The 26,551-nt window shown below is 41.2% G+C and overlaps 1 protein-coding gene across 3 annotated transcripts in view; it reads left to right on the forward strand.

Moving 5' to 3' along the window:
* FRAS1 (Fraser extracellular matrix complex subunit 1) overlaps positions 1 to 26,551 on the forward strand; it is a 423,042-nt gene that overhangs the window by 228,921 nt on the left and 167,570 nt on the right. For all 3 annotated transcript variants that reach the window (XM_036022554.1, XM_036022552.1, XM_028505680.2), the window contains exons 19-20: positions 5,390 to 5,530; positions 8,597 to 8,740. In XM_036022554.1, coding sequence (XP_035878447.1) covers positions 5,390 to 5,530; positions 8,597 to 8,740 — 285 coding nt within the window. The remainder of the gene's footprint in view (positions 1 to 5,389; positions 5,531 to 8,596; positions 8,741 to 26,551) is intronic.

Below are 26,551 nucleotides of genomic sequence, written 5' to 3' on the forward strand. Positions count from 1 at the left end.
CATAAGAGACATGGCTTCTATATTAAGCAGCACTCTTTAATGTAGTCCCTGGAGTGCTGACATAAGCTACACAAATGCATGCCTTCTGGTAATGCTCAATCTTCTTCACTTTCTCCTTCTTGCTTTTATAGCATGGGTGTGCTCAGCTTTAGGAATAGAAAGATGAAAAAGATACAGACCATGCCTTGAGGAAAGCATTAGTGCATAGGGGAGACTAACCTCTGAACAAGCAATTAAAAGAACATGGTACATTCCAGAATGGCAGTAGGCACAAGGTATAGAAAGCACCCAAACAAAGGAAACTGACTCTGTCTGGGGGAGAGTGTCTGAAGAAAGATTTGCAGAGGGAAAACTTTACATCAGCAGGCTGCTGAAGGATTAGTGGAAGTTCACTGGGGAAAATGATGGGAAAGGGCCTGCTAGGCCGAACAAAGAGCAAGTGCAAAGGCATGTCGTGTTTGAATTACCATGTAGTTGGCATTCCTACAGTGTAAGGGCCAAAGCAGTGCATTATGGGGATTGATACTGGAGACATGGGGTGAGTCATGCCATGAAGTATTTTATGTGCTGTGCTAAGGAGTTTAGAGTTGACACTGTTGACATTGGAGATCCACTCAAAGATCTTAAGTGGGGGAATAATTTGGTCAATTAGCATTTTATAAAGACCTATCTGGTGGTTGAGTGGCAGATAAATGGGAGAAATGCAGTGGGGCTGGTTAGGAAGCTATAGCACTAATCCATATTATGAGTAAGAGGCTGGGGGATGGTTAAGTTGAGATAGAGGTGACAGATTTAGGAAGTAAAAATCAATATATCTTGGATGTATCATAGTGATGGGAAAAGTAGAAGTTAAGGTTTTCAGCATAAGTGTCTTGGCAAATGGCAGGGCTATCAAGTCAGACAGGGAGTACAAAACCAAGGCCAGGTAGGGGAGAGGATGTGAGGTTGGGAGTGGCTCAACAAGTAGAGTTTTGGACAGCAGGAATAATTTACAGCAAGTAGCTATAGACCCAATTTGGAAGTGGTAATGAGTAGTATTTTAGAAAGTTGGAGTATGAGGTACTGATGAAACACCATGTGTAAAGGACACATGGACAAAACGGAAGGGGGGTAGGATCAGGATCAAGGGTGGGAAGTGGGGATGGCTGGGGTGAGGGGGAATGGTGGGGGCAAAATGGAGACAACTATACTTGAACAACAATAAAAAAAATTTATCCATTAGGCAGTTAGATTTATGTGATTGGAGTTCAGGGTAAAAGTCAGAGCTGTACACATAAATTTGGGACTCACCAGCATGTAGGTCATGGTTGAAGCTGTGCATAAGTTTGCGCAAGAGTGAGAAGAAAAAGGGCAGAGGGTGCAGTTTGGGGAAGCTCCAACATCCGTGACATAAACAGAGAGAGCTAAAAGGAAATGATCAAAGAGATAGGAGAATCAGAAGAGTTTGCTGCTGATATTTCCAGGGGAAAGATGTGATTTTTATTCTTAAAGCATTCTCAATATATTTAGGTTAAATCATATTCATTAAAAAAGCAAAAATAAAGAGAATAAGGAAAAGAGGTTGAGAGAAGGAGGGAGATCAATTTTGACTTTACTCATTTCTTATGCATTTTTATTTCTTATGATAGTACTCCTACTATATACCCCAGAGGATTTTCATATTTATATCATAATTTGGGAGATGCCTACTTCAAAAATTGTTTTGACATGAAAAGTTAGGAAATTTTATATGATATGAAATTAGGGATGCTAGACTACTCCTTAGATCATTAAAAGGGGAAAAAAAGAAATCAAAATAGAAAATACAGTGAACAAAATTGATAATGTCTTTTAGGTAAATTTTTTACTGGAGTCAGGGTGACTGGCCTTTATAGCCATCTGAGGACACTTTTAGTGCTTAAGCAGCCCAGTTCCACTTCTGCAGAAATATGTTTAGCCATCAACTGGAAAGCTGCTCTCTAGAAATGTAGTACTACGTGGAGAAATAACTCATCAGACTTCTTTCAAATCTCTTCCATATACACCTTGTAATGAAGTTACTCTTGCTCGAAGGATCTTAGACTTCAAACCAGAACCCTTGCTATGAAATGAGCTTCCACAGAATGATGAAGCCTCATAAAAGTCACTGAGATAGTGTAGACATTTCCACAACCAGCACTGAATTTAGTTTTATAAGATTGTTTTTAAAGTTCTGGATGCAAATGCCTGTACCTCTAAAAGTGGAGTATATAGAGCAAAAGGCACCTCGAGAGGGTGGTCACCGCTTAGCCCTTGCCCTCTGAGCCGTGTGGCAGCTTAACTAGCTCAGTGTCTGCTTGGTTCTTCAACATTCCCAGTGAAGGCAGTTCTGAAGCCTGCCATGGGGAGGTTCACTGGGGAGTGTTTCTAAAATCTAGTGGGTGGCAAAGGGAGTTTCTCCTGGAGTTCTTGGTCCATCAGCCTTTCAACTCCTTTGCCCTCTTTGCTTTCCTTACACAATTCAGTAGTGACTTTGTTCACACGGAGCCAGATTATCACATTAACTTTGTGACCTAATGGAATGAAATAAAATAAGCTGTGTGTTTAAAATGAATTGATTCATATTTCCCTAGTTTTCAATTCTACAATGATATGCTTTGATTTCCTATTTATTTGGGAGGTTCAAATAAACAGAAAGAACTAGGCGTTTTAGCAAGCTTGTAAAGTCTACCATAAACATATTGGAATGGTGATGGCAGGAGACATGACTGGAGGTGGTGGACACACCATACAATATACAGAGGATGGATTATAGAATTGTACACCTGAAACCTATGTATTAACCACTGTCACCCTAATAAATTCAATTGAAAAAGTTAAAAATAATAATGAAAAGTAAAAATTTTCTTGGCAATAAAATAAATAAATAAAAGTAACAAACACATTGGTATTATAGAAGGCATATTTAAATAGAAAATACTATATTGCTTCTAATTGCTTCCTCCAGATCACACTGGAAAGCTTTGTGCTGACAATAGAATGTAGCTGGTTTGAAATACTGCCACGTGGCTTTCCACTGCACCCTGTTTCATTTTGTGTTAAACGTGTTTAACTAATGGGCTAATTGCACCCTTTTTTAATAATATTTGCTTAAATGTCAGTTTACCTGTTTGTTTTTTAAAGACAAAATATTTTTACAGTGATTCCTAAAACTCTTGGAGGGGGGATTTCTGTCTCTTGTACTAATAGAGCTATTTAGCAAAGCCATCTACAAAAAAAAGAAATTATTTAAAATTGAAGCTCTAGCTCTGTTTTTCATACAATGATAAATACTGCTGAATTGATATAAAGCTCTACTGTGTATTTAGGAAAACAATTAAAATATTTATCAAGCAGGAGGGCAGGGTTTTTGCCCTGTTGGGATAGGCACTGGTCTTCGGTCAGGAGCAGGGTCCTGAGGCCTCCTGGTATAGGGGTTAACCCTTTGGTGCTGGATTATAGATGAGGCAGGGTGCTATGGTGGGGCCACGGCTACAGGGGAGCACTAGAAGGCTTAGGACAGCAGCCATATACCCACCATGTAGCAATAATTTAGTACTGTAACAGCCAGTGCTGCTGGCCCAGGACATCTTCCTGGCTAATTCCAGCCCCATGTCATATCAAGATTGTAGGTAACATTTTTACTGGGTGTTGATAGAAATGGAGACCTCAATGGTGTGAAATCACACCTGGGACTTCCAAGCTGTTGGTTTGTAAGTCTTCTGGGCATTTATTTGATGGAGGTGTCACCGGAGACAAAGAGGAGACTCAGAGTGATGCCGCTGAGTTGATGGATCCTGTCCATTGGATGGAAGGTGCCCTGAAATACATGGGGTCAACTTCATCAGTAAGAACCAGTTCTTGTCTTACTATTGTATCCCCAGTGCCTAGACTTCCTGACAGTCAGGCATGAATGTCAGGCTGTTTCAAGATGTACATTTTATTCTTATTCAGATGTGGTAAGGCTAACAGATTAGCAAGCTGTTGCTATGGAAAATATAGTTTGTCAGTCCCAGTTCCCAAAAGGAGGGGGCACATCACTTTATGGAGGGGCCACACAGGGAAACACCAGAGCCAGTCAGAGGCAGAGGGTGTGAGGGGGAAACAGGCAAGAGCATTTATTGTGATTTCTGCGGGAAAGAACCAATAAGGCAAGGTAAACAGGCTTAGGATTGGCTAGTTCGGATAATTTCATTGAGCTCTAGAGTGTAGGGGCTGTTTCAGGTTATCTTGGCCCTGGCATTGGAATGATTAGGCAGGTGGATAGTGGCCTTGAGTAAGACCCAGTGGAGGACGTGATGGGTGTATGGACTTTGGACTGATTGGTAGGCATACAAAAGGCAGGCTCACAGGCTAGTCACTTACCATCTCTAGAAAAGGCTAGCCCCAAGGGAGGCAGTCTCTCCAGGATCACCAGGGCCCCTGATGATCCTGGAGAAACACAGAAAGTAAAGAAGCATCATTAATGCTCTGGTGCACTTGGGAAATGATGCAAAAATTCATTCCTTTTATACTTAAAGGTCTAATGTAGACAAGCAGAGGTGTTTTCTTTCTCTTTCCTTCCACATTTCTTTTTACACCTATGCATACTATATAACGGTAGCATAGTATATAATGGTAATAATTATAGGTAAGATTTATTAAACCCTTACTGTGCATTTAGCACTAGCATGATAATTTTACATGCATCAACCCAATTAGTGTCCACAACATCCCATGCAGTGTGCATAATTTATATTCTCATTTTATACGTAAGGAACTAGGAGCCTTGAGAAATTACATAACTTAGTCAAGGTCACATAGAGTGGCTTGGTGATGCTCTTATTCTCTGTGCTCTACTCTGTTTCCCATACATTTTATTCCAATTACTTGCTTGTGAGTCTGTTGATGCAGGCAGTTCCAGCAGCGCAAAATATTGGCCAGTTCCTCTGACCTGTGTATGCCCAGTCTCCATCAGAAGGCAGGCACTGTGTCAACCTTTGTGGAGTCAAAGAGCAAAGCTCCCACCACCTTTCTCATGAATTTGATAAGCCTGATAAACAGCCCGTTGTCTAGGTGGAGGAGCTGTCCTGGGAGAAAGAAGACATGTTTTATGGCTTCCTGTTCTTCACTTGACATTCTCTGAGAATGGGAACTTGGGAAGAAAGAAATGTATGACTCCGCAAATGGTTATTTCTGTTTTGTGGCATTTATGCCTTACTTAATCTGGGTTCCACAGATGCTTGCTTTGTACGGCATGGCCTTTAGAAAGAAGTGTGTGAGATGTGTCCTGGGGAAAATGAAGCGAATGCGCAGGACGTGTTTCACCCCGGGAATGTTAACGGGAGAGACAGAGCTCCCACACTTGTCATCTAGTGGCTTTCCTGATATCCCCTCTGCTTTACCTTCCCAGCATGCCACCAGTCCTGTTTCGGGTGTGCAGGGAGGAGCCCGCAGAACTGCACAGCCTGTTGGCCTTCCCACGTGCTGATGGATGGGCAGTGCCTCTCCCACTGCCCAGATGGATACTTTAACCAGCAAGGCAGTTGTGCAGGTGAGTGTGCAACATGCTGGGGCATATTCCCTAAACCCCTGTTCTGTCTTTGTAATGCAGCCAGACACTGTAATTAGAAACCTTGTCACACCAGGGGACTGAGAATTGGACTGTAAATCCTTGTCTTGAACTTGTAGGAGTAAATTCAGTTCTTCTAATAAGAAAGCATGAAAGAAGTGAAAAATTAGAATCGGCTTTACTGTATGCACGCAGTGAGGGATGGATTTGATGGTAGGCATCACGGAGACAAAATACTGCAGGCTCTAATGCATTTGTGTAGCATCAGGCATGTGGCACGACCTTGGTAGTTCTCAGCCCCACTTTCCCGGGCTACAGCCTAATAAAACGAAAGGAGAGAGAGGTACTTATTTTTTTTTGACAAGTCAGTGCCATGTTTTTAAGACCACTTTTATATTTCAGTGACAGAGATTCTAGAAATTACTAGCTGAGATTAGTGCAGGGTTTTATTGGAATTGACAAAATACTACAGTTTTTTGGCTACAGTGCAACACCTCATTGTAGCACTGTGTTTTCTTGTATCTGGGGGAGGGGGAGACTAAACACATTCTCTCATGGTTACTATTTTATTTCTAATAATAGACTTGTTGGCAACAGCTAACAGGAAAAAGTACAATGTTATGAAATTGTATTACGTATATTTCTAGAGTCAGAAAACATGTGGTAAATTTGTAAAATATTTAAAAAATAAACCAATACTTGTTAGATTCATCTATTCTCAAACTCCAAAGAGGGAATTGAATGTAAACACAGATGCAGATGGATTATTTTTCCAGGTGCCTTTTTGATCTCTCTAGACCCCGATGGGTTGCTTTCCTTTAAACTCTCAATAGCGCTCAGAGGGGGGTGTTCCTGGTCTGTCATTGGTATTGTCCTTGAAAACTGTTGTCTGTCATTGTGTGCTCTCACACCAGCCCAGTTGGTGTGTGTGTGTACAGCTGTTTGGGGGAGTCCAGTGTGAGTTGCTCTGATTCTACTTTGCCTCTGCATGCATAAAGCCAGCAGGTGGATGGTACCGTGAGCACCAGGGCCACCGGGTCGCTGGAAATATTTGGGTAGGTAGAAACCATCTGGAGAACACTAGTTGCTTCTGGATGGGTGTTTTCAAAGTTAAGAACCTCAGGAATGTAGAAGGGGTAATAGTTAATGCTAGCTTTCTAATCAGTACTTCATTTTCTTTCTTGCTTACTTTAAAAAAACACACAAAAACCCCCTTCGTATCTTCTTTTGGCTTCTTGCCAGAAGTGAGAAGCAGTTAACTTTATTTGAAATCTGTGCCTTTGCTTTTCACCAGCTCTGTGCTGAAAGGGAATTCTTTGTCATCAGTTCCAGCGAGTTCTACCCAGCTCCAGTCCTCACCTCCCCGCCTCTTGGAATCAGACTTGCTTAGACCTCCTTGTCCTTGGCAGAGAAATCCTTAATGCTCCTTCCCTGTGCTTGCTACTGCTACCGCCTTGGCAGCACAAATGCAGCTGCAGCCTGCTTTTGTTCCTTGCCATCTTCTCTTTACTGCCTACACCTCTGTGATTCACTTGGTTTTTTCCAGTGTCATGCTTCTTGTTAATGTGCTGTTTTTTTCTGGGGAAAACGTAGCTTTGACATTACTTTTTCTAAGGAATTAATCTTCAAACACAGGTCATGATAATCTCCAGGAAGAGGACTTTTTCTGTTCTCTGTATTTTAATTAAGTATTGCTACTAAGACAGGCATCCAAGTTGTGCCATTGGACTCTAGTGAGGAGGTGTAGTATCCATTGCTATGTACAGCTTCCCCTTTGCCTTCCAGGAATTTCTGAGGAGCAGAGTGTGTCTCTCTTTTCTCTGCCTCACTCTCTGAATCATGGTATTTGGGGGGAGGGGGGAATCTTACCACTCACTTTTCTGCTTTGTCATTTTGATTTGAACTTTTGGGGGGAGCTTCACCTGCATGTCTGCCCTCCCCTCCAGCTGGCCACCATGGATGAGAATAAGTCTACCAAGACATGATTCTGCCTGGGGAGGAAAGGTGGCCAGACTCTCAAAGGAGAAGGGCCAGGAGCCCACTCCTCACTAGGCTTTTATTGGGTTCAATTTGCACAGGAATACAGGTAAAGTTCATCAATCATCATTAGGCAGTAAGGATCAAACAATAGATAACATCCAAAGAACTATGAGGGCTTATTCTGAATCAGGGTCAGATAGCTTTGGGCCATAAAACTTTGGGGAACAAACTCATTCTATGCTTGGACCCTTATCAGAAAACTGAGGACATTCTTAGCAAAGCAGGTTTTACAGGATTTTATGCATTCTTTCTTAGGCTTGATTGCCCTGGGGAACCTCCCATTCCTGCCCAGGGCTGCACTGCCCTCTGTCATTGTTTCAGGCTTAAGTCAGGCAGAGGAAGTAAGGCAGCCAGAGATTAAGAGACTCCTTGCAGACAGAATGAAGACTGAAGACTCAGGCTATGTCAAAGCTGAGGGGCGAGGGTCCATCACCCCCTTTTTCTATAGCCTCCCAAGTCCTTCCCTGAGAGCCCCCTCTATGACTATGCCTGTCTTAGGTCGTCCCTCCCTTGAGGAATCTTACCTGTCATTGGCTAACCAGTCATCCACCCAGGGCCAAGCAGGGTGAAATAAAAGGGAGCAGAGGCAGTGCCTCTGCCAGGGAGATAAGCTTTGTCTCCTTAGTGGCTTATGGTCCCAAATTCTCTTTACTTAGCTTTAGCCATGGGGGGTTACAATTTCTGAAACCAGGCAGGGCTGTTCCCAACAGAATTCCCTTATTTACATAGATGGGGATGTTCATGCAGGCCCCTCTGGGATGTGTGGCAATTAGTCTAATTTTTATGGTTCTAGATCCCATGTTCTACTCATGGATGGCATTGCCACTGATTCCAAAAATGCATTCTTTTGGTTAGGCCTTAAGGGCATGCCAAGCTTGCTCAGGAATCGTCAAAAGATGAGTAGTATTTGAGTTCTGCTCTTAATGCAGTTTGTGAAGTGCATTAAATACATCATGTATTTACCAGCTGAGCTGCTAATTCTAATCCTATTCTTGTTCTTTCCCCTAGAATGCCACCCCACCTGCAGGCAGTGCCATGGCCCATCAGAATCGGACTGCATTTCCTGTCATCCTCATGTCACTGTTACTGGTGGAAACTGCAGGACTAGCTGTAAAGAAGAGCAGTTCCTCAACCTCATGGGGTACTGTGCTGGTGAGTGGTATTTCCACATATCTCAGAACTGCTGGCCAGAGGCTGGCAGTTCTTCATTTTGGGGTTTTGAAGAGCTTGGCTGATTAAGATCCTTTTTCTTCAGGAGACATTTATTTCATGTGTGGGAACTCACCACACTGCTTCCTATCAGACATTTAGTAAATATGGATGAATTCAAAGGGAATCTTCTATTAACACTCTTGCAGTTTCTAAAAAAAAAAACCCTTAGAACCTCATGTTAATGAACCTGGAGTCATGATAGTAGTAGCTTCTATGCATGTGTCATACTTCAGCTCAGTAAATGTCTTTTCAAAATGATTTCTCTGAAGACCACTTCCCTCTCATTGACATTATTTCCTGACTCTTGCTGTGGAGAGTATTTGCCATCAGCCTCAGGTACCAAAATTTAAGGAGATTAACCCAAAAGTAATTCAGTTGCCTCAGGATTTGGGATTTGTTCCTCCCCATTTAGAACTCAGATAGAAGGAAAGAAAGAAAGAGAAAGAAAGAGAGGGGGGGGCGGAGAAAGAAAGAAAGAAAGAAAGAAAGAAAGAAAGAAGGAAGGAAGGAAGGAAGGAAGGAAGGAAGGAAGGAAGGAAGGAAGGAAGGAAGGAAGGAAGAAAAGAAAAGAAAAGAAAAGAAAAGAAAAGAAAGAAAAGAAAGAAAAGAAAAGAAAAGAAAAGAAAAGAAAGAGAAAGACAGAAAGGAAGAAAGAAAGAGAAGAGAGAAAGAAAGAGGGAAGGAGAGGTAAGGCAAGGGAAGGGAAGAGGGGGAGAGAGAGACAGTAAGAGAGAGCGAGCGCACATAGCATTGGATTTGGATGATGATGAAGGAGCCCTGCAGTGTTTGTGGTCATCCATTCATTCATGCAGCAAGTTTCTTTGAGTGTCTAATAGTGGTCAGATGCTCAGAATACCAAAAGTATGCTGATTAAGACAAGACTCTCTCCTCAAAGAGCTAATAGTCTGGAAAGAGCAATTTATAGGCTAGAGGGTGATTATGTATTCCTTGACCTATTCTTCCCAATTTAGGAGAAACTCAAAGAGATTTGCTTGTGAAACTATTGTTATATCTCTGAAGTACTTGCCTGGGAGGCATTCTGGGGTGCCACTGGGCAAGTGAGAAAGGTGAGAAAGCCAGAATGTGGTTGGGTCCACACTGAGGGGTTTACTTGTCCCTGGGCTGGAGGGAAGTATGGCCAAGTATCTAGATCATAGCATGAGCAGGCACATGCAGTCTAGGACAGTGTTGCTATTTCCGTGGTCACGATTGGTGGTGGGGTCTCAGCAAGTCAATAACAGTGCTCCAAGCCTATCTGGTGGACCACAGTCCTGGAGATTCCTTCCTTTTTGCACATGACCTTTGCTATAGGCTGGGTCCAGAGTCTATATCCCAGAAAGACTGAACTATCAAGAGCAGGGCCACAGCCAAAAGTGTTGGAATTCAGGGCAAAAGCCAGTTGTTGTATGAGTTCAAAGGAGAGAGAAGAAAAAGATCTGGAAGCATTGTGGAGGAGGTGGAACCTAAAGTTACTCATGAATGCTAGAATTGAGTTAGTCATATGGAGGTCAGGCACACTTTCTGGGTGGTTCCACTATGACACAGGCACAGAGGAAGAGCATGTGGGCATTCATGGCCAATGAGAAGTCTGATCTGGCTGGAGACCATGGTTTACATTAAAGCATAGTACAGGAGATGAAGTGTTTGGAAAATTTAAGTTGGAACCAAGGTATAGAAAACCCACAATTTCAGGCCAAAAAAATTGCATGGGCAGTACAGTAGCCATGAGAGTTTTGGAGAGCACCATGTTATGGTCCCAGGAAATATGCAAGCTGTGTGGGAGACAGACTGGAGGAAGGACAGGTGCCAGTCAGAGAGAGTAGTTAGAAGGTAGGATCTTCATTATGGGTTTTCTATTTCCAACCTGTTAAGCAGGTGGACCTTAAAAATTTTATACTGGGGGAAATTTTTTAAATAAGTGTTTATATGAGGAGATTGGAAAAATTTAATTTTTAATGAGCTTTGTTCTCTCCAGTGTCCAGACCCCTCTTTGAGAGTAAATTAGGTGATTAGGAGTACATTAATATTTTAAGGCTAATAGGGGGCCATTAGAATAAAGAATCATGGGACTAGGCTAAATGGCTCTGGAAATCCCTAGCCCCAGAAGAGCAGATGCCACTAAAAAAGCTGGGAAGGACAAACCTCGGCTGTCCTGGCATTAAGTGTATTAAGTAAAGGTTTTTAATAAGAAAACCACTGCCTGGGAGTTGGAAATCTTTTGTTGAATAGAGACTGGTGTATGAGTGTCTGGTATAGAGAAATTTGACCTGTAATTTCAACTGTTGATCTTTCAGAGAAGTGTATTGATTTTGAAGTTTATTTTTCCAATAAGTGTATGTCATTTCCAAACACCTCCCCCTTCTCTCTGTAGCATTGGAATGCATTTATTCATTTACTGCTTCATCAAATATTTATTAAGCACATGCTTCATGCCAGGCACAGTGCTGGACTCTGGGGATACAAAGATGAATAAGATATAATGCTTGCATTCAAGAAACATAGAGGGTAAGCAGGAAGGGGATATGTGTTGAATATGATATTGATGTGGATATGAGCTAAGCCTGTGGGACAAGATTCCGACCCAGACCAGACAGGGGTGTGTGTGTGTGTGTGTGTGTGTGTGTGTGTGAATGTACAGTGGATATGGAAGGCTTTCTGGAACACTTCATAATGGAGATGATTTTAAAATATTGAGAGGGGTTTGAAGATTTGGAAGGGAGAGCATTCCGGAAAAATGGGCCAAAGAATATTTCCTAATTCAGGCACCAACAAAGTGTCCAGTAGAATGCCAGCACTTAGTATGAGAGTGGTGGGACTTGCAGGAGAAGGAAGCAGGGCCAGGTCATGGGGCTTTCGTATTTTCTGTTTAAGGAGAATATACTTTGTCATCACAGCTGTGGGGATCTCTTGAAGGTTTTTAAGGAGGAGGATGTTGTGGTCACATTTCTGTCAAGAGAAAGATCTGCAGAAGATTGCTTGCAGGAAGACGGGGCGGGGGGCAGAAAAGTCTTTGAGAAGATAGTTGTAGGAATCCAAATGGAAGATAAAGAGCTTTAATGAGAAAACTGCTGAGGGAATGAAGAGAAAGGGGCCTGGCTCCACTAAGTATTAACTCTATTAAACTGTCCCATGTGAGGTTGCTATTTTGTGGGCACAAATAGTCAAACGGTGGCAATTTCACATGGTCTAACCTAATACAGTAATTCCCCTTCATCTGTGGGGGATGCATTCCAAGACCCCCAGTGGATATTACCAAACACATTATGTTTTTTCCTATAAATACATAGCTTTTCATTTAAAGGAAGCACTTTGAGGCTTCTCTTTGACATATCTGCATTGTCGGCATCACTACTCTTGCACTTTGGGGCCATTATTAACTAAAAGTAGGGTTACTTGAGCACAAGGCACTGTGATACTTCACCAGTAAACCTAATGACCCAGAGGACCTAAGTCACGGATCCCCAAACCCTGGACTGCAGATCGGTGCTGCATAGTAGGAGGTGAGCAGCGGGCATGCAGCAAAGCTTCGACTGCATTGCCGCCTGATTTCCGCCTCCTGTCCACCCACCGCCACCTGTCTGTGAAAAAGTATCTTCCATGAAACTGGTCCCTGGTGCTAAAAAGGTTGGGTACTGCTGGCCTAAGTGACTATGGGGTAGGTAACATATAGAGCATGGGTATGCTGGACAAAAGGATGATTCTCATTTCTGGAGGGACAGTGTGGAATGGTGCTAGGTTTCATCATGCTACTCAGAATGGCATGCAATTAAAGACTTATAAGTTGCCTATTTATGAAATTTCCCATTTAATATTTTTGAACAGTGATTGACCAAGGGTCACTGAAACCATGGAAGGCAAAATTGTGGATAAGGGGAGATTATTGTAGAAGCAACAGAAGTTGTTGATCTTTTAACTCTGAGGCTGAGGGGGAGAGAATTTGGGGATGATTTCCAGGTCAGGTAAATTTGAGGAATGGGAGTACCATTTACCAAGGGCCAAAGTGAGAAGAGAACGTGTTTACATTTGGACAGATTGTATGTGGGGTGACCACTGGACACCCGAGGGTAGCTGTCCAGGAGGAGATTGAAGACCTAAGTGAGCACAGGCCTTTTGGACTATAACCACCAAGAGCTCACCTGCTATCTCTATTTCACCCTGAACCCAAAGACCTGGAATGTTTCTTTTTTTTTTAACTGAAGTGTTGCTTGAACCAGGCCATTGATAATCTCTTCAAACACTTCAGTGACTTTTAGCTAAACTCAGGAAGGTGTTAGGAAGAGTACTGTGATGACAGACAAAGCAAGAGGTAATCCGCCCCAGGCAGTGCCCGCAGTGGAGTGTACTTCCATCATCCTTGGGAAGCGCTGGCACAGGGGCAGCCCTGGGGATGGACCCTCTCTGCTCCCTCTGTCGTGTGTAAGCTTTGCAGGATGATGGGATTTACTCCCAGGATTTATTCTCTATCAGAGCTGTACCTAAGATCATCATCACAGACCTCTTAATTGCACTTGGCTGTTTAAGAAAGAAAATTACATCTAATCTATCAGACAGACAAGAATAAACACATCCTGGGAACAGGTCCAATAACCTCAGTGTGTTATCACATATGGAGATATCATATGTGTGGGGGTTTTTCCCTTCAAGTCTATCAAAGCAAATGTACAGTTTGTGAGATTCAAACTAGAGCTGAAGGTTTTCAACTGAGATAAATGAACTGTGGTGACGGGCGGGAGTGGATAAGATTACAGCAGACGTGGTTAAGCATTATGGAAAGCGAGGTTTTTTCTTCATAGATTTTTCTCTTTGTATTTTGCCCACATCTCAGCAACATTGTCCAAAAATTCCAAAGCCTGGGGTGCTTTCTCCTTTTGTTTTTCTCAGCTAAAGCTTTTCTCATATTTATAGAAGACAGTGGAAATTAAAAAGAAAACATGAGTGAGGAATACCCTATGTGGATGCAAAAAAAAACCCACCCAAATCTGCCTTGGACTTTGTGGTATAGCCTAATGGAATGGCTATATTTTGAGTTATTATGTAGAAAACAAGATAATACTGAGAGTATTACTGTAGAGGGAAAGACTTGAAAATTCTAAGCAGCTGATTTGTTAGGGTGGTAGAATTCTGGGGGATTAAAAATTTGTTTGCTTATGCAGTAATTTTTTAAATTCACATTTCTTCATAAAGCTGTGCCAGAATGTAAGCAAAAGAAGACACGTTGATAAAGAGAGCTACTCTTAGCCTTTTCATGTTGTGATCCACGGTACTCCAGTTCTAAGCAATAGTTAATCTGTGTTACATGAAAAAAAGAGTCTGGACTAAATTTAGAAATTTGGGGACCTCTGAGTTAAATGATCTAAGTAACTTGCTTTATTGAAGAATTTCTCAGAACCTTAAATAAACAGATATGCATTATGAATCCCTAACAGGAAGGAGGATGGATATTATTTCCCAAACTTTTAATTGCACACCGCTCACTTCATTTATTATACCCTCTCACTAAGCTAACCAGTGGTTTGCAGAAAAGTCTTTGGGAAGCCCTGGGCTAAGTGGTGTTAACATGTCAAACAATTTTTGGCATTCCCTGAAAGTAAAATGAAGCAATGAACCAGCCTTCAGACTGGGGCCTTATTTCCTTCCCTCCGTCCCTCCTCCCTCTCTCTGTGGGCAAGCAGAAGTGTTACTGAGGAGACTCAGGCTTGCCACTCTTTTGCCTGCTGAAGAGCAGTGAAGAACACTGAAGAACACTGAAGAGCCATCAGTAATTGTCCTCCGGTGTTGGGTCTGAGAAGTGTTTGCTCTCTGAACCTGTGTGAAATCATTTGTTGACTGGTTAGAAAACCTGTTCACATTTTTCTTCCAAATCATTAAAGAAAAACCCTCTGAGATCCTTCCATGATTTTCCCCATTTATTATCATTATTTCTGAAAGAAGGCTCTAAAAAGAGTGGTGGAAAAGTCAAAATGCTGATTAAAAGAACAACAAATTCGTATTTTGGAATAAGCCTACGCAGCTACAATACTGAGTAATGCAAAAACCCAGTTCATGTTGAACATAATAAAGGACCTGGGAGACAGCCCTGTATGAGCCAGTGTACCAGCTCTCAGCTTCCAGACACAGTGCCTTGAAGCTTGAAGCCAGTGGGGGTAGAGCCAATTCTGTTTTATAGCAGCTTCTGTGTGCTGGGGAGGTGGGTTGGCACTGCCCTATATCTTGCTGTAGCTGCTCCTGCAGTTGGAACTGGAAGGAAAGAGGCACATACTACAAATATGTAGCGGTTACTACCTCATTTTGATTCAAAATCCTACCCATCCTTCTCTCGTGGCCTGGCTCAGATTCCTTCCCTAAGAGGACCAGCTTCCTCTTGGCTTCTCTCACTTTGTAATTCTTGGTGTGCTGATCATTTCTACTAGGTACCTACCTAGCACTTGGCACTGATGAGCTCATGTTCTCGGAGAGGGGTTGTTCCCAGTGTCTAATAATAGGTGACTGTTCTGAGGGCTCATTATGTAACAAGGACTGTGCTAATCGCTTTGAATGCATTCTGCCCTTTAATATTAAAAATGATCATCCAAGATAGGTACTAATTTTATCTCCATTTTATATATGAAGAAACTGAAATATAGAAAGGTTAAGTACTTGACTTAAAATAACAAAAGTTGGAAGATAGAACCAAGATTTGAACGTGACATTATGATTCCAGAATCCAAATATTTTATTTGTACTATTTTGTCATACTCTATGATACAGAATGCAGTTGACAACAAACTATAGAGACTCAAAAACACTTTTTAAAATTTCTTTTATTGTTGTTCAAGTACAGTTTTTTGCTTTTTCCCCCCACTCCAGCCCAACTCACAGCTCTCCCCACCTCCGTCCCATGTTTCCACCCCCGCCCCCGTTATTGTCCATGTGTCCTTTACACTTGTTCCTGCAAACCCTTCACCCTTTTTCCCTGAAATTCTCTCCCCTCTCCCCTCTGGTCACTGTCAGCCTGTTTTCTATTTCAGTGCCTTTGGTTATATTTTGCTTATTTGTTTGTTTTGTTGATTAGGTGAGATCGTATGGTATTTGTCTTTCACCACCTGGCTTATTTCGCTTAGCATAATGCTCACCAGTTCCACCCATGCTATTGCAAAGGGTAGGAGCTCCTTTCTTTCTGCTACATAAAATTCCATTGTGCAAATATACCATAGTTTTTTGATCCATTCATTTACTGATGGGCACTTGGGTTACTTCCAACACCTGGCTATTGTAAATTGTGCTGCTATGAACATTGGTGTGCATAGGTTATTATGGGTTGGTGTTTCAGGGTTTTTAGCATATAATCCCAGCAATGGAATTGCTGGGTCAAAAGGCAGTTCCATTTTTAGTTTTTTGAGGAAATTCCACACTTTTTCCCATAGTGGTTGCACAAGTCTGCAATCCCACCAACAGTGCACTAGGGTTCCCTTTTCTCTACAACCTTCCCAACACTTGTTGTTTGTTGCTTTGCTTATGATGGCCATTCTGACTGGTGTGAGGTGGTATCTCATTGTGGTTTTAATTTGCCTCTCTCTGATAGCTAGCAAGACTGAGCATCTTTTCATGTCTCTGGACCCTCTGTATGTCCTTCTTGGAGAAGCATCTGTTCAAGTCTTTTGCCCTTTTTTAATTGGGTTGCTTGTCTTCTTAGAGTGGAGTTGTGTGAGTCCTTTATATATTTTGGAGATTAAACCATTGTCTGAAGTATCATTGGCAAATATGTTTTCCCGTATGGTTGGTTCTCTTTTTATTTTAATACTGTTTTCTTTAGCCATTCAGAAGCTTCGAAAACAATTTTTTGATCGGCAGATTAAAAGGTATGTTGGCAGGGACTGGTACAACAAGATGACTTTGAGAGGCACTGTTGGGAAAAGTTGCAAGAACTCATTAATGCTTTAAATGCTGAGGAAACTGATTTAGAGTACCATGTGTACATGTGGTCTTATTGTACATTATCCTTATTAAATCAATAAACTTTAAATGAACATTAATGCATATAATATTTTACTAATTTATATCTACATTTTAATTTTTTCAACATATACATGTATGTACTGTTCATAGTTGTAATCAATAGCTACATTTCTTTGTTTCTCTTAAATATCACTTTAAACAATATATTTGAATATGTTGGCAAATTTCAAGTGGACTTTCAGCCAAGATGGAGGAATAGGTAGATATGCTTTGCATTCTCTCACAACAAAAAGAATGATGACAACACATTTAAAAACAAAAAAACAACCAGAACTGCCAGCAAATTGAACTTTATGGAAGTCCAACAACCAAGGAGATAAAGAAGAAACGTTCATGCAAACTGACATTAGGGGCAGAGACAGGAAGCCAGAGCAGAGAAGACAAGCAGCAAGATAGCAGACCGGGTAGGCAAGGCAGCAGCTGGCAAACTGGGAAGTTCCACATTTGCATGCAGATAAGTCAGGAGGATCAACTGGGGAGAGAGACAGACCAGGCAACATAGGTTTCAAGCTTGGGAAACTAAAGCCACAAAGCCTCTGGCTGTAAAAACCTGTGGGGGTTGTGTTAGTGGGAGGAACTTCCAGCCTTACAGAACAGTTCATTGGAGAGACCCACAGGGGTTCTAGAATGTATACAAACCCACCCACACAAGAATCAGAGCTGAGCAAGCAGCACCGCTCCCTCTATGACCCCTCCCCCACATACAGTATCACAATGCAGTGAAGTGGTTTGCTCCACCATGGCCAATATCTAAGGCTCCACCCCTTACAACATAACAGGTGTACAGAGACAAAGATTTATGGCCCAAACAAAAGAACAAATCAAAACTCCAGAAAAACAACTAAGTGACTGGGAGATAGCCAACCTATCAGATGCAGAGTTCAAAACACTAGAAGTCCAGGAAGCTCAGAGAAGTTGGACCCAAAGAGAGCCACACCAAAATACATCATAATTAAATTACCCAAAATTAAAGATAGGGAGAGAATCTTAAAAGCAGCAAGAGAAAAGGAGACAGTTACCTACAGAGGAATTCCCATAAGAATATCAGCTGATTTCTCAAAATAAACCTACAGGCAAGACAGGGCTGGAAAGAAGTATTCAACATCATGAAAAGCAAGGACCTACATCCAAGATTACTCTGTCCAGCAAAGCTGTCATTTAGAATGGAAGGGCAGATAGAGTGCTTCCCAGATAAGGTTAAGTGAACGGAGTTCGTCATTACCAAGCCCTTATTATATGAAATGGTAAAGGAATTTACCTAAGAAATAGAAGAAGATAAAAATATGAACAGTAAAATGACAACAAACTCACAACTATCAATAACTAACCCTAAAAAAAAAACACCAAAGCAAACAACTAGAACAGGAACAGAATCACAGAAATGGAAATCACATGGAGGGTTACCAGCAGGGAGGTGGAGGGAGGAGAACAGGGGGAAAGGTACAGGAAGTAAGAAGCACAATTGGTAGGCACAAAATAGACAGGGGAAGGATAAGAATGGTATAGGAAATGGACAAGCCAAAGAACTTGTATGTATAACCAATGCACATGAACTAGGCTGGGGGGGATGCTGGTGGGAGGCAGGGTGCAGTGCAGAGGAGGATTAAAGGAAGGAAAAATTGGGACAACGGTAATAGCATAATCAATAAAATATACTTAAAAATGAATCAACCTAACTGCCATTCTTTAATGGCTAAATAGCATTTCATGATATTTGTGTAACTCAATTTGATTTGCCATTTTCCTCTTGAGGACCTGAGTGATGACTACCAGGAGACAGATACATTGCTCAGTCCATGATGTGTTCAGTATGACCTTCAAGGCTTCAGGTAAACTAGGTCTGTACTTCGTGTTGTTATTAGAACAAATATTAGGGCATTTGTGGAATTTTACAATTTTCAAAGCAGTTTTTCACCTATCTTTTCACTTGACCATTCCAAGAAACCATCCTACAGAAGTGGGAATAAAAGCTCATGTAGTACCCAGCTAACATGTAGATGCTGATGAAGAAATGTTGGGTGAATGAATGACTCAAATTTTGGGTCCTAATATCTAGTATAATTGCCTTCTAATACATTGTATGGTAATTACAGCAAGGATCTTTCTTCTTAGTGAGACTCATTTTTTTGGTACTTAGCTCTATTTTTTCACCTCCCACTTTATTCCTTTGGGCCCTATTATTCTATGTCTGTATTTTTTTCAGCTTTCTTGTATCTTCTTTTTTAATACTTTCTTGTTTATTTTCCTTATCTTTTTTGCAATGCACTTTCTTTTCTTATTTCTCGTTTGTCACTCTATTTGCTATTGCATGAACTGTGAATTGCGTATCTACCCTCTCTTCCAGAACTTGCAATGATTGTCTCTTTCTTGTTCTCCTAATGTGTTTTATTTAAGAGACCATGCTGTCTGCTGAAGGATGGTCGAATATTTCAAAGTATGTCATTCTTTGTTTTGAACTTTTAGAATAAAAAAACATGAGATACTTAAATTGTGCCTTCCTCATTTAAAAAGAACAAGAACTTAGGTTTTCTTCTTCATGTGACTTTTACTAAACACTATCTTACCTAGTTTTGGTAATGACAGAAAGATCTTACTTATAAACTTTTAACTTGGCAGGGCTCCCAGTGAAATCAGGATGGCTCTTAGTTTCATAAGAACTACAGAGTAGGGCTTGAATATCAAATATTGATATCATTTTTTTATATCAATCTATATTGATAGAGACTCCTAAGTTTAGCCTTTCAGTACTAAAGAGAGCAAAACTGCTAAGGCTACACTTACCTACTTTTCTAACACACACATAAACCTCTGTGGTTTACATGTAATAGTCAAAATAGTGACGTGGATGCAAGCATGACCATCATTGTCAATGTCAGTTCTGATCAGACCTGCTGCAGATGTTTATTGAGCACTTACCAGATGCCAGCTTCTCACATGCATTACCTCATTTAATCTTGACTGAAACCCTGGGTGGTTGGTCCTATGATTTGTTGCATCTCCATTTTAGAGCCCAAGAGCCTGAGATAGGAGGCATTAATCAATTTACCCAATGTTTCACAGCTAGCAGGCAGTGGAGCTGGGCTTTGAAGTAGTGCCACTTCAGGGGACACAGTGGGAGCACTGCATCCTCAGCCTTTATCACCTCATCTGGTTCCAGTAAGACCTTCTCTGCTTCTTGGTAATCATACTATTTACAACTCTCTCTGAGGCGTTGTCATCTTGCCCACTATGACAGATTCTCTACAGTTTTTCTCAACACACATCTTACTCAGATCAGTTTACATCTTTATTTTCTTTTTAGTTTAGAAAATTAACATAATGTGATTTAAAAAGCTACACACACCCTCACTTTTTCTGCTCAAATGTCCTGTAGTTTCTTCTAGATGCCTCTTCTTCCTCATTTCTTCCTTTGAGGAAAAAGCTCCCTCACCCTGGCCTAGGACGCCCTTCCATTGGTGACCAGAGCCTGTCTGCCCCATCACCTTCATGAACTCGTCTTTCCAGTCAGTTATTTCCTCTTCTGCTTACTCCTTTCCTCTCCCTCCTTCTCTCTTTATATTTCTCTTGCTTCTTCCTTCCCCATCCTCTTTCTTCTACGACCTTACTCAAAGCTTTAGTGCATCCCTCATTTCTGTTTTTCCTTAGACTCCGTCTCAGGTGCACACATGATGATCATCTCTAGGCCCTCATTTCTACCTACCTTCTGGACAACTGACCCGCAGGGAAATCTTACTCAAAAAACTTCAAAGAAAACCTACCCCATCATCTTTCTCTCCAACCCACCCATCCACCAGGTCCTTTCCTTCTGTCTTGTCCACTTGCTGCTGATCTTTCAATCAATGCAATTTAAACAGTTGGGTTACACCTAATTCCTCCCTACCCCTATGCCACATGCTAGTCACAGCACAGCTTGCAAACTCTACTTTTGCAATGACTCTTAAATGTATTCCCCTTTATCTGCTAATATAGAGAAAGCTCAGCTCATGTTTCTCAGATAGCCTCAGTATTTTCCCAAAGGCTCTGCCCCACTGAAGTTCTTCCTACTTCTTCCTAAGAGAGGGTAACTTCTAGAAGATCAACTGTGGCTTACAAAACACACTTTGATGGTTAGAACTGGTTGATGATTTCCCACTGTCTACCACAGTAAGTGTAAATTTCTCACCCTCATTTTCAAGATCTCCTGGTCTCCCTTGGTTCCTGAGTGATGTCTGAAGCTCTGGCCTTGCTGGATGCCCTTTCCCACTCCCCACTGCCCCTCCACCCCATGTGCCTGTTCACGTTGATCTTGCCTCCTAGCTAGGATGTCCTCTGCCAGCACCATTTGCAAACATCAAATAAACATACAAGTTCAAGTTCCTCTCACTCCTTTTAGATAAATGTTCTCTGGTCCTCCTTTGATGCCTATTACATTTTAGGCGTGGCTTTCTTCTGACGTTAGACCTTGTCATGAGCATCTCAAAGGAATACCATGGGCCTTACTTAATGCTCTGTCTTCTACAGTAATTTCCGTAGTGACCCACATGCAACTGATGTTCCATAAATGTTACTTGAAGTGGACATTTTTCTATTTTGGATGTAAAACACGAATTGATGAGAGGCTAGGTACAAGGCATCTAGACACATGGACAGCAGTGGCACTCATGGCTCATTGGCAGCAAGAATTGGCACCAAAAATAAGGAGTTTAGCTTGTGTATCTGACAAAGCTCCCTGCTCCCTCCTTCAAACTTTCTGACTCCTCAGGTCCTACTGCAACCTTCTCAACACATTTGTGAGTTTGTCCACACTGGGTAGAAATATAGCCTAAAGGGCATTGTATGGTAGTGGTTTTTTTTTGGGGGGGGGGGGTTGCATAAAACAGTAGCTACAGACACTGTAAAAAAAAGGGGGGGAAGTTTTGTTTGTTTTGTGGTTTTTGTTCTGATTCACAGCCTCTAACAAAAAGAACACAAGGCTTGTGAGAGCTCAAGGATGTGCTAGGACCAACACCATGGTCAAAAGGTGAAGAGAAAATGCTTCTTTCTCTGCTGCCATTCGTATGTTATTTTCTGGATTCCATCTGCACTTGTCTCCCGAGTGGCACCCTATCCATTTTAAAAGTGGCATCAGAATTCGAATTCTATGCACGCTTTAAGAGGCCTGAGTTTCAGTATGAAATCATTTCTTTTTCTCCTGACGAGGAATAGCCACATGTGCTGATTATTTTAACCACTTCCAAACACACTTAATGTGGTTGCATTAAGAACCTAATCGACTAACAGGTCATTATTTAAAATCTCACTGTGTGTCTAAATTTGTCTTTATAGGTCATTATTTATTAGCTAAGGAGTCACTGCCCCATAAAACCAACATCCAAAGCCATTACTTTTTGACAGTACACATTTACTTTAATATCTTCAAGCTTTTTTGACTTTGCTCCAAAGACATGAAATAAGTCATTTCACTGCCGTGTGCTCCCATCCATCATGATTGTGGCTAATCCTCACTGATCCTCGAAGCAGAGCCTTTGTGATTTGAAGAAAGAATCACACAGTGATGACCACATGTAATTTCCTCACAGCTGCAGGGTGGCATATTAGAGGATATTGCAGCTGCTGAGTCAAAATATTAATTTTTTATCTATTTAAATTTTTAGCATATCTGCGTGCTGCGCATATTTAGAAAACAAATGGAATATTCTGCTTGCTTAAAAACAAGAAATGTATGTATTTCAGCTGGAGCTAATTCTCTATTTCTAGGCACCCATGTAAATGTGTTCATTAATTTGTTTGTTTAAAGTGCTAATTCCCTTGGTTTGTTAGCAAGCAAGCACACAGACAATTGGAATTCCATCTGCCCTTGCCTGCCACATGCTTATTTTTTACTAGTAATCTGAAACAGGCTAAACAAAAATGTATCCTGGGTCTCTCCTCTTCCCTTGTCACCCTTAATGAGTTTTATATTTAAAGACTCTTCACTGTAATTGAAATAGTGACAAATAAGGATTTACTTACTGAGTGGCAACAGTAGAGACAGCCTCCAGAATGGCACTATTTTTAAGCATTTAATGGATGCACACTTACCATTCAGACATATTTGAGGTTAAGCCTCCTCTTGATTATTGACAGGAGGGTCAGAGGCAAAAGCCTTGTGGCACAGATGGGGCTTTTAGGATGGGATGTTAATCCTTGCCCAGGCTGCTAGATTGGTGGGTTGCAAACTCAGCTCCCCTATTTTAGTAACTGTAGTGCTGGTACAAATTAAGCTGTGACAGTATAAACTTCCTCTAGTGTATCCTGTGAAATTGTTCCAAATGTCACCTTTGGGGAGGAATGGGAGTGGAAGGTGTGGGACAAGGAGGATTATGGGAAATTCTCTCCGGTTTGTTGGGTTCTCTGGGGATACTGCCATTTTCAGGATACACTTTCTGATAGTGTGAGTCCAGCAAGAATATGAATCAGAATTTGTTAGATAGTCACTGCCTACCAAGAAGAATTCAGGAGTTGCCTCCAAATCAACTTAGTTTTTAGAACAGATTCTCCTGGTGCCTTAGCAGTTCCCCAGGACACATAGTCACCTCCTGCAGTGCCTCAAGATGGCTCCTACCACCTCTTAATTGTGTTTATATTATGTAATTAATGCCTGTGGCTGACCATGGGAATATTTCTCTCTTCATTGTCTCAAATGGTACTAATAAGGCAGTTGTACGTTGTCACATGTGCAGCTAAGTAGTGCTCTTTTCCTCTTGGTCTGAAGTAGATTTTGAAAACCAGGTAGTGCAACTACCTACCTGGTAGTGTACTACCTGGTATGTGTAGTGCAACATACATCAGCCTTTTCCATAGGCCTCCAACTTCCCAATTTTCTAATGTTATTCCTTATCCAAGGATATTTTTAATGATGAGAGGGAGAGAGAGGGAAACATTGATGTGAGAGAGAAACATCAATCAGTTGTCTCTTGTACGTGCCCGACTGGGGATTGAACCTGCAGCCCAGGGGTCAAACACACAACCTTTCAGTGCATGGGACAATGCTCTACCAATGTGGCCATTTGGCCAGAGCTCCAATAATTTTTTCTTTCTTTCAACAAAAAGGGAGGGGCTACCTACTAGGTACTACTGATTTCTACTTTGTTTTCATTTTTAAAGGTGCTTTAGAAACTGACAATTTGTGGAAAGATCTTCTAGAAGACAAACTACTGGTGTATTTATATTATTGTTTCTTCTTAAGGCATAGCCAAGATTTCCATAGCTTTCATGTAGCTATGTTATAGCATTCTTAATATTCTTAATATGCCTAATTTAGCATAAGCCCCGTGAGAACACTTCAGCTGTGGGATGCCATTAACAGGGAAGGGTCTTCTATAGATGCAGTGGAGGGCAGCGGGGAGAGAACAGTGGAGAGCCCACCAGCCTCCCCAGCAAAGGTTTCAGATCGAGAGTGGCTGTATGTTTTCTTGGATTGTTGTTTTTCTGCTGTGGTTCTAATGTCTTCTCCCATCGCTAGTTACATTTTGCACATTTTCTCATTCACATCTTTAATAAAAATAGATACCTCATTAGATAGACTGGTGAAATACACATGCATAAACTGATCCCCACTTGTCTGTAGGATAAAATCCACACCCCTTTTCATGACTTACAGGGTATTCCAAAACTGGTCCACCCAGGGCCTGAATGGCTCTTACAGCTGACTCACACCCAGTGTCCATGTCTCAGCCTCCTCTAGAAAACCTTCCATGCCTTCTGGACTGAATGATACTCCTTTCATAGACCCTGTTAGAATTTTATGGAATGTTTTTAATAGTCTCTTGGCAGGCCTATGTCTCAATGTCTGCCATACATTCTCTTCTTGCTCATCCTGCCATGCCACGGTCTCTATTGCCCTATGGCACAGGACTCAATTTGGAGGTATTCCTCTCTAAGGAAAGAAGCACAGCACACGTTCACTCTATTATTGGATTCTTGAATATTCTACTGGGGTGCCTTGACCCATTAAGAGGCGAGGGCAGGGAAAAAGCAAATGGTCTCTCTGCTCCTTCTTCCTCTCCAGTTTGAGAGTTTTTTCTAGATGCAGGGACAAAGGTAGAGAGTGTAGGGGTTGTGTTGGTGGGGAAGGGCCTGGGCTCTGAGCTCCAATGCACTTTCAAATTTGTTTTTCTTTCACCTGTTCTGGGCTCTTTGAATTGAGTATCTTTGTGGGTCTGATTCTGATGAGTTTCTCTGGGAGCACATGATGGCCCATGCGTCCAGGTCCAGTGGGGGATGGTTACAGTGCGGACAAGGAAAGAACTTACTGGTTGGTATCTCACATTGTTGTTTGGTTACACATATTTTATATTTGTTTGTAATTACTCATCCAGGGTCATTTTTCTTCACCATACTGAAAGCTCAGTGAGTACAATGAATTTTGAACATTTTTGTTGTTTGGAAGAAAAGATTTTTTTAACTATTCAATCTCATGATGTAATACCAGTTTTCACCAGCCAAATTAGCCAGGATTGTTTTATTAGTTTTAAAATCTTAGTGCAGACAAAGTTACAATGAAATAGTCTCATGAATGGCTCTTAGAAATGCAATTTGTTACAAGTTTTCTGGAAAGAAATTTTTAATACTTATTAAGTATTTTACATTTTTTCACATCTGCAGTGGTTAAAAGTGTATGCTCGGGAGTCAGTGTGGATACGACACATGTGAGCACTTGACCTAACCTCTAAGTATCAGTTTCATCATCTTTCAAACAGGGATAGTAACAATGCCCACTTTATATTTTCAAGTGAGATTGTGTATTAAAATAATTAGTATAGTGTTTGATATATATCAGAGCTCAATAAATGTGAGTATAGTAATAATAGAAACTATATTCTTTCGACATTGTCTTTTACAAAATACAGTTGAGCCTGAAGAACATGGTTTTAGAACTGCACAAGCCCACTTATACATGGATTTTGTTTCAATAAATACACCATCAGCCCTCTACGTCTCCAGTTTTACATCTGCAGATTCAACCACTGCATAACAAGAATAGTATTTTTGATCCATGTTTGGGAGTCTAAGGATGTAGAGCCAACTGTATGCATTGTATATCAGGGACTTGAGCATCCTCAGATTCTGTATCCACAGAAGATCCTGGATCCAATCCTCCATGGATACCAAGGGATGACTGTAACTAAGTTCTCTGAGAGTCAAAATTGTATACAGATTTTTTGACTGCACAGGGATCTGTACCCACAATCCCCTATGTTTTTCAAGGATCAACTGTAATTTAAAATGTACAGTGGTTTTATCATAGCTTTAATTATTGGAAGTAAATGTTGAAGCTATAAGAAAAATGGCAAATTTTTATTTATTCAATGCTGAAATATTATGCAGCCCTTAAAAATAACATGTACAGAGAGTCTCTAATGACATATGGAAATGTTGATGGTATTGAGTAAAAATAAATACATTACATGAGAACATTTAATATCTCATCTATTAAAATATACATATGGAAAACTGTATATAGAAAAAGAACTAAGAAAAATGTCAGTGTTCGTATTCCATCTGAAAGGCCTACTTAGAGTGATTTTTATGCTTATTTATACTTTGTAAAAATGTTCTTCATATTTTCTTTCATGGCTCACCTTGTAGCCCAAAGAAATAAAACCTCTAGATCCCTGTTTGAATCCCATTCAGCCCCTCTCCTGAAGGTCTCAGTGGAGCCCTGGGCTTGAGCCTGAAGCTTGCTTGCTGGTGGTGCCCAGGGGACTGGACACTGTGGCCTGTCATGCCTGAGTT

This window comes from Phyllostomus discolor, chromosome 1 (genome assembly GCF_004126475.2).
Source record: "Phyllostomus discolor isolate MPI-MPIP mPhyDis1 chromosome 1, mPhyDis1.pri.v3, whole genome shotgun sequence".
Classification (NCBI taxonomy): domain Eukaryota; kingdom Metazoa; phylum Chordata; class Mammalia; order Chiroptera; family Phyllostomidae; genus Phyllostomus; species Phyllostomus discolor.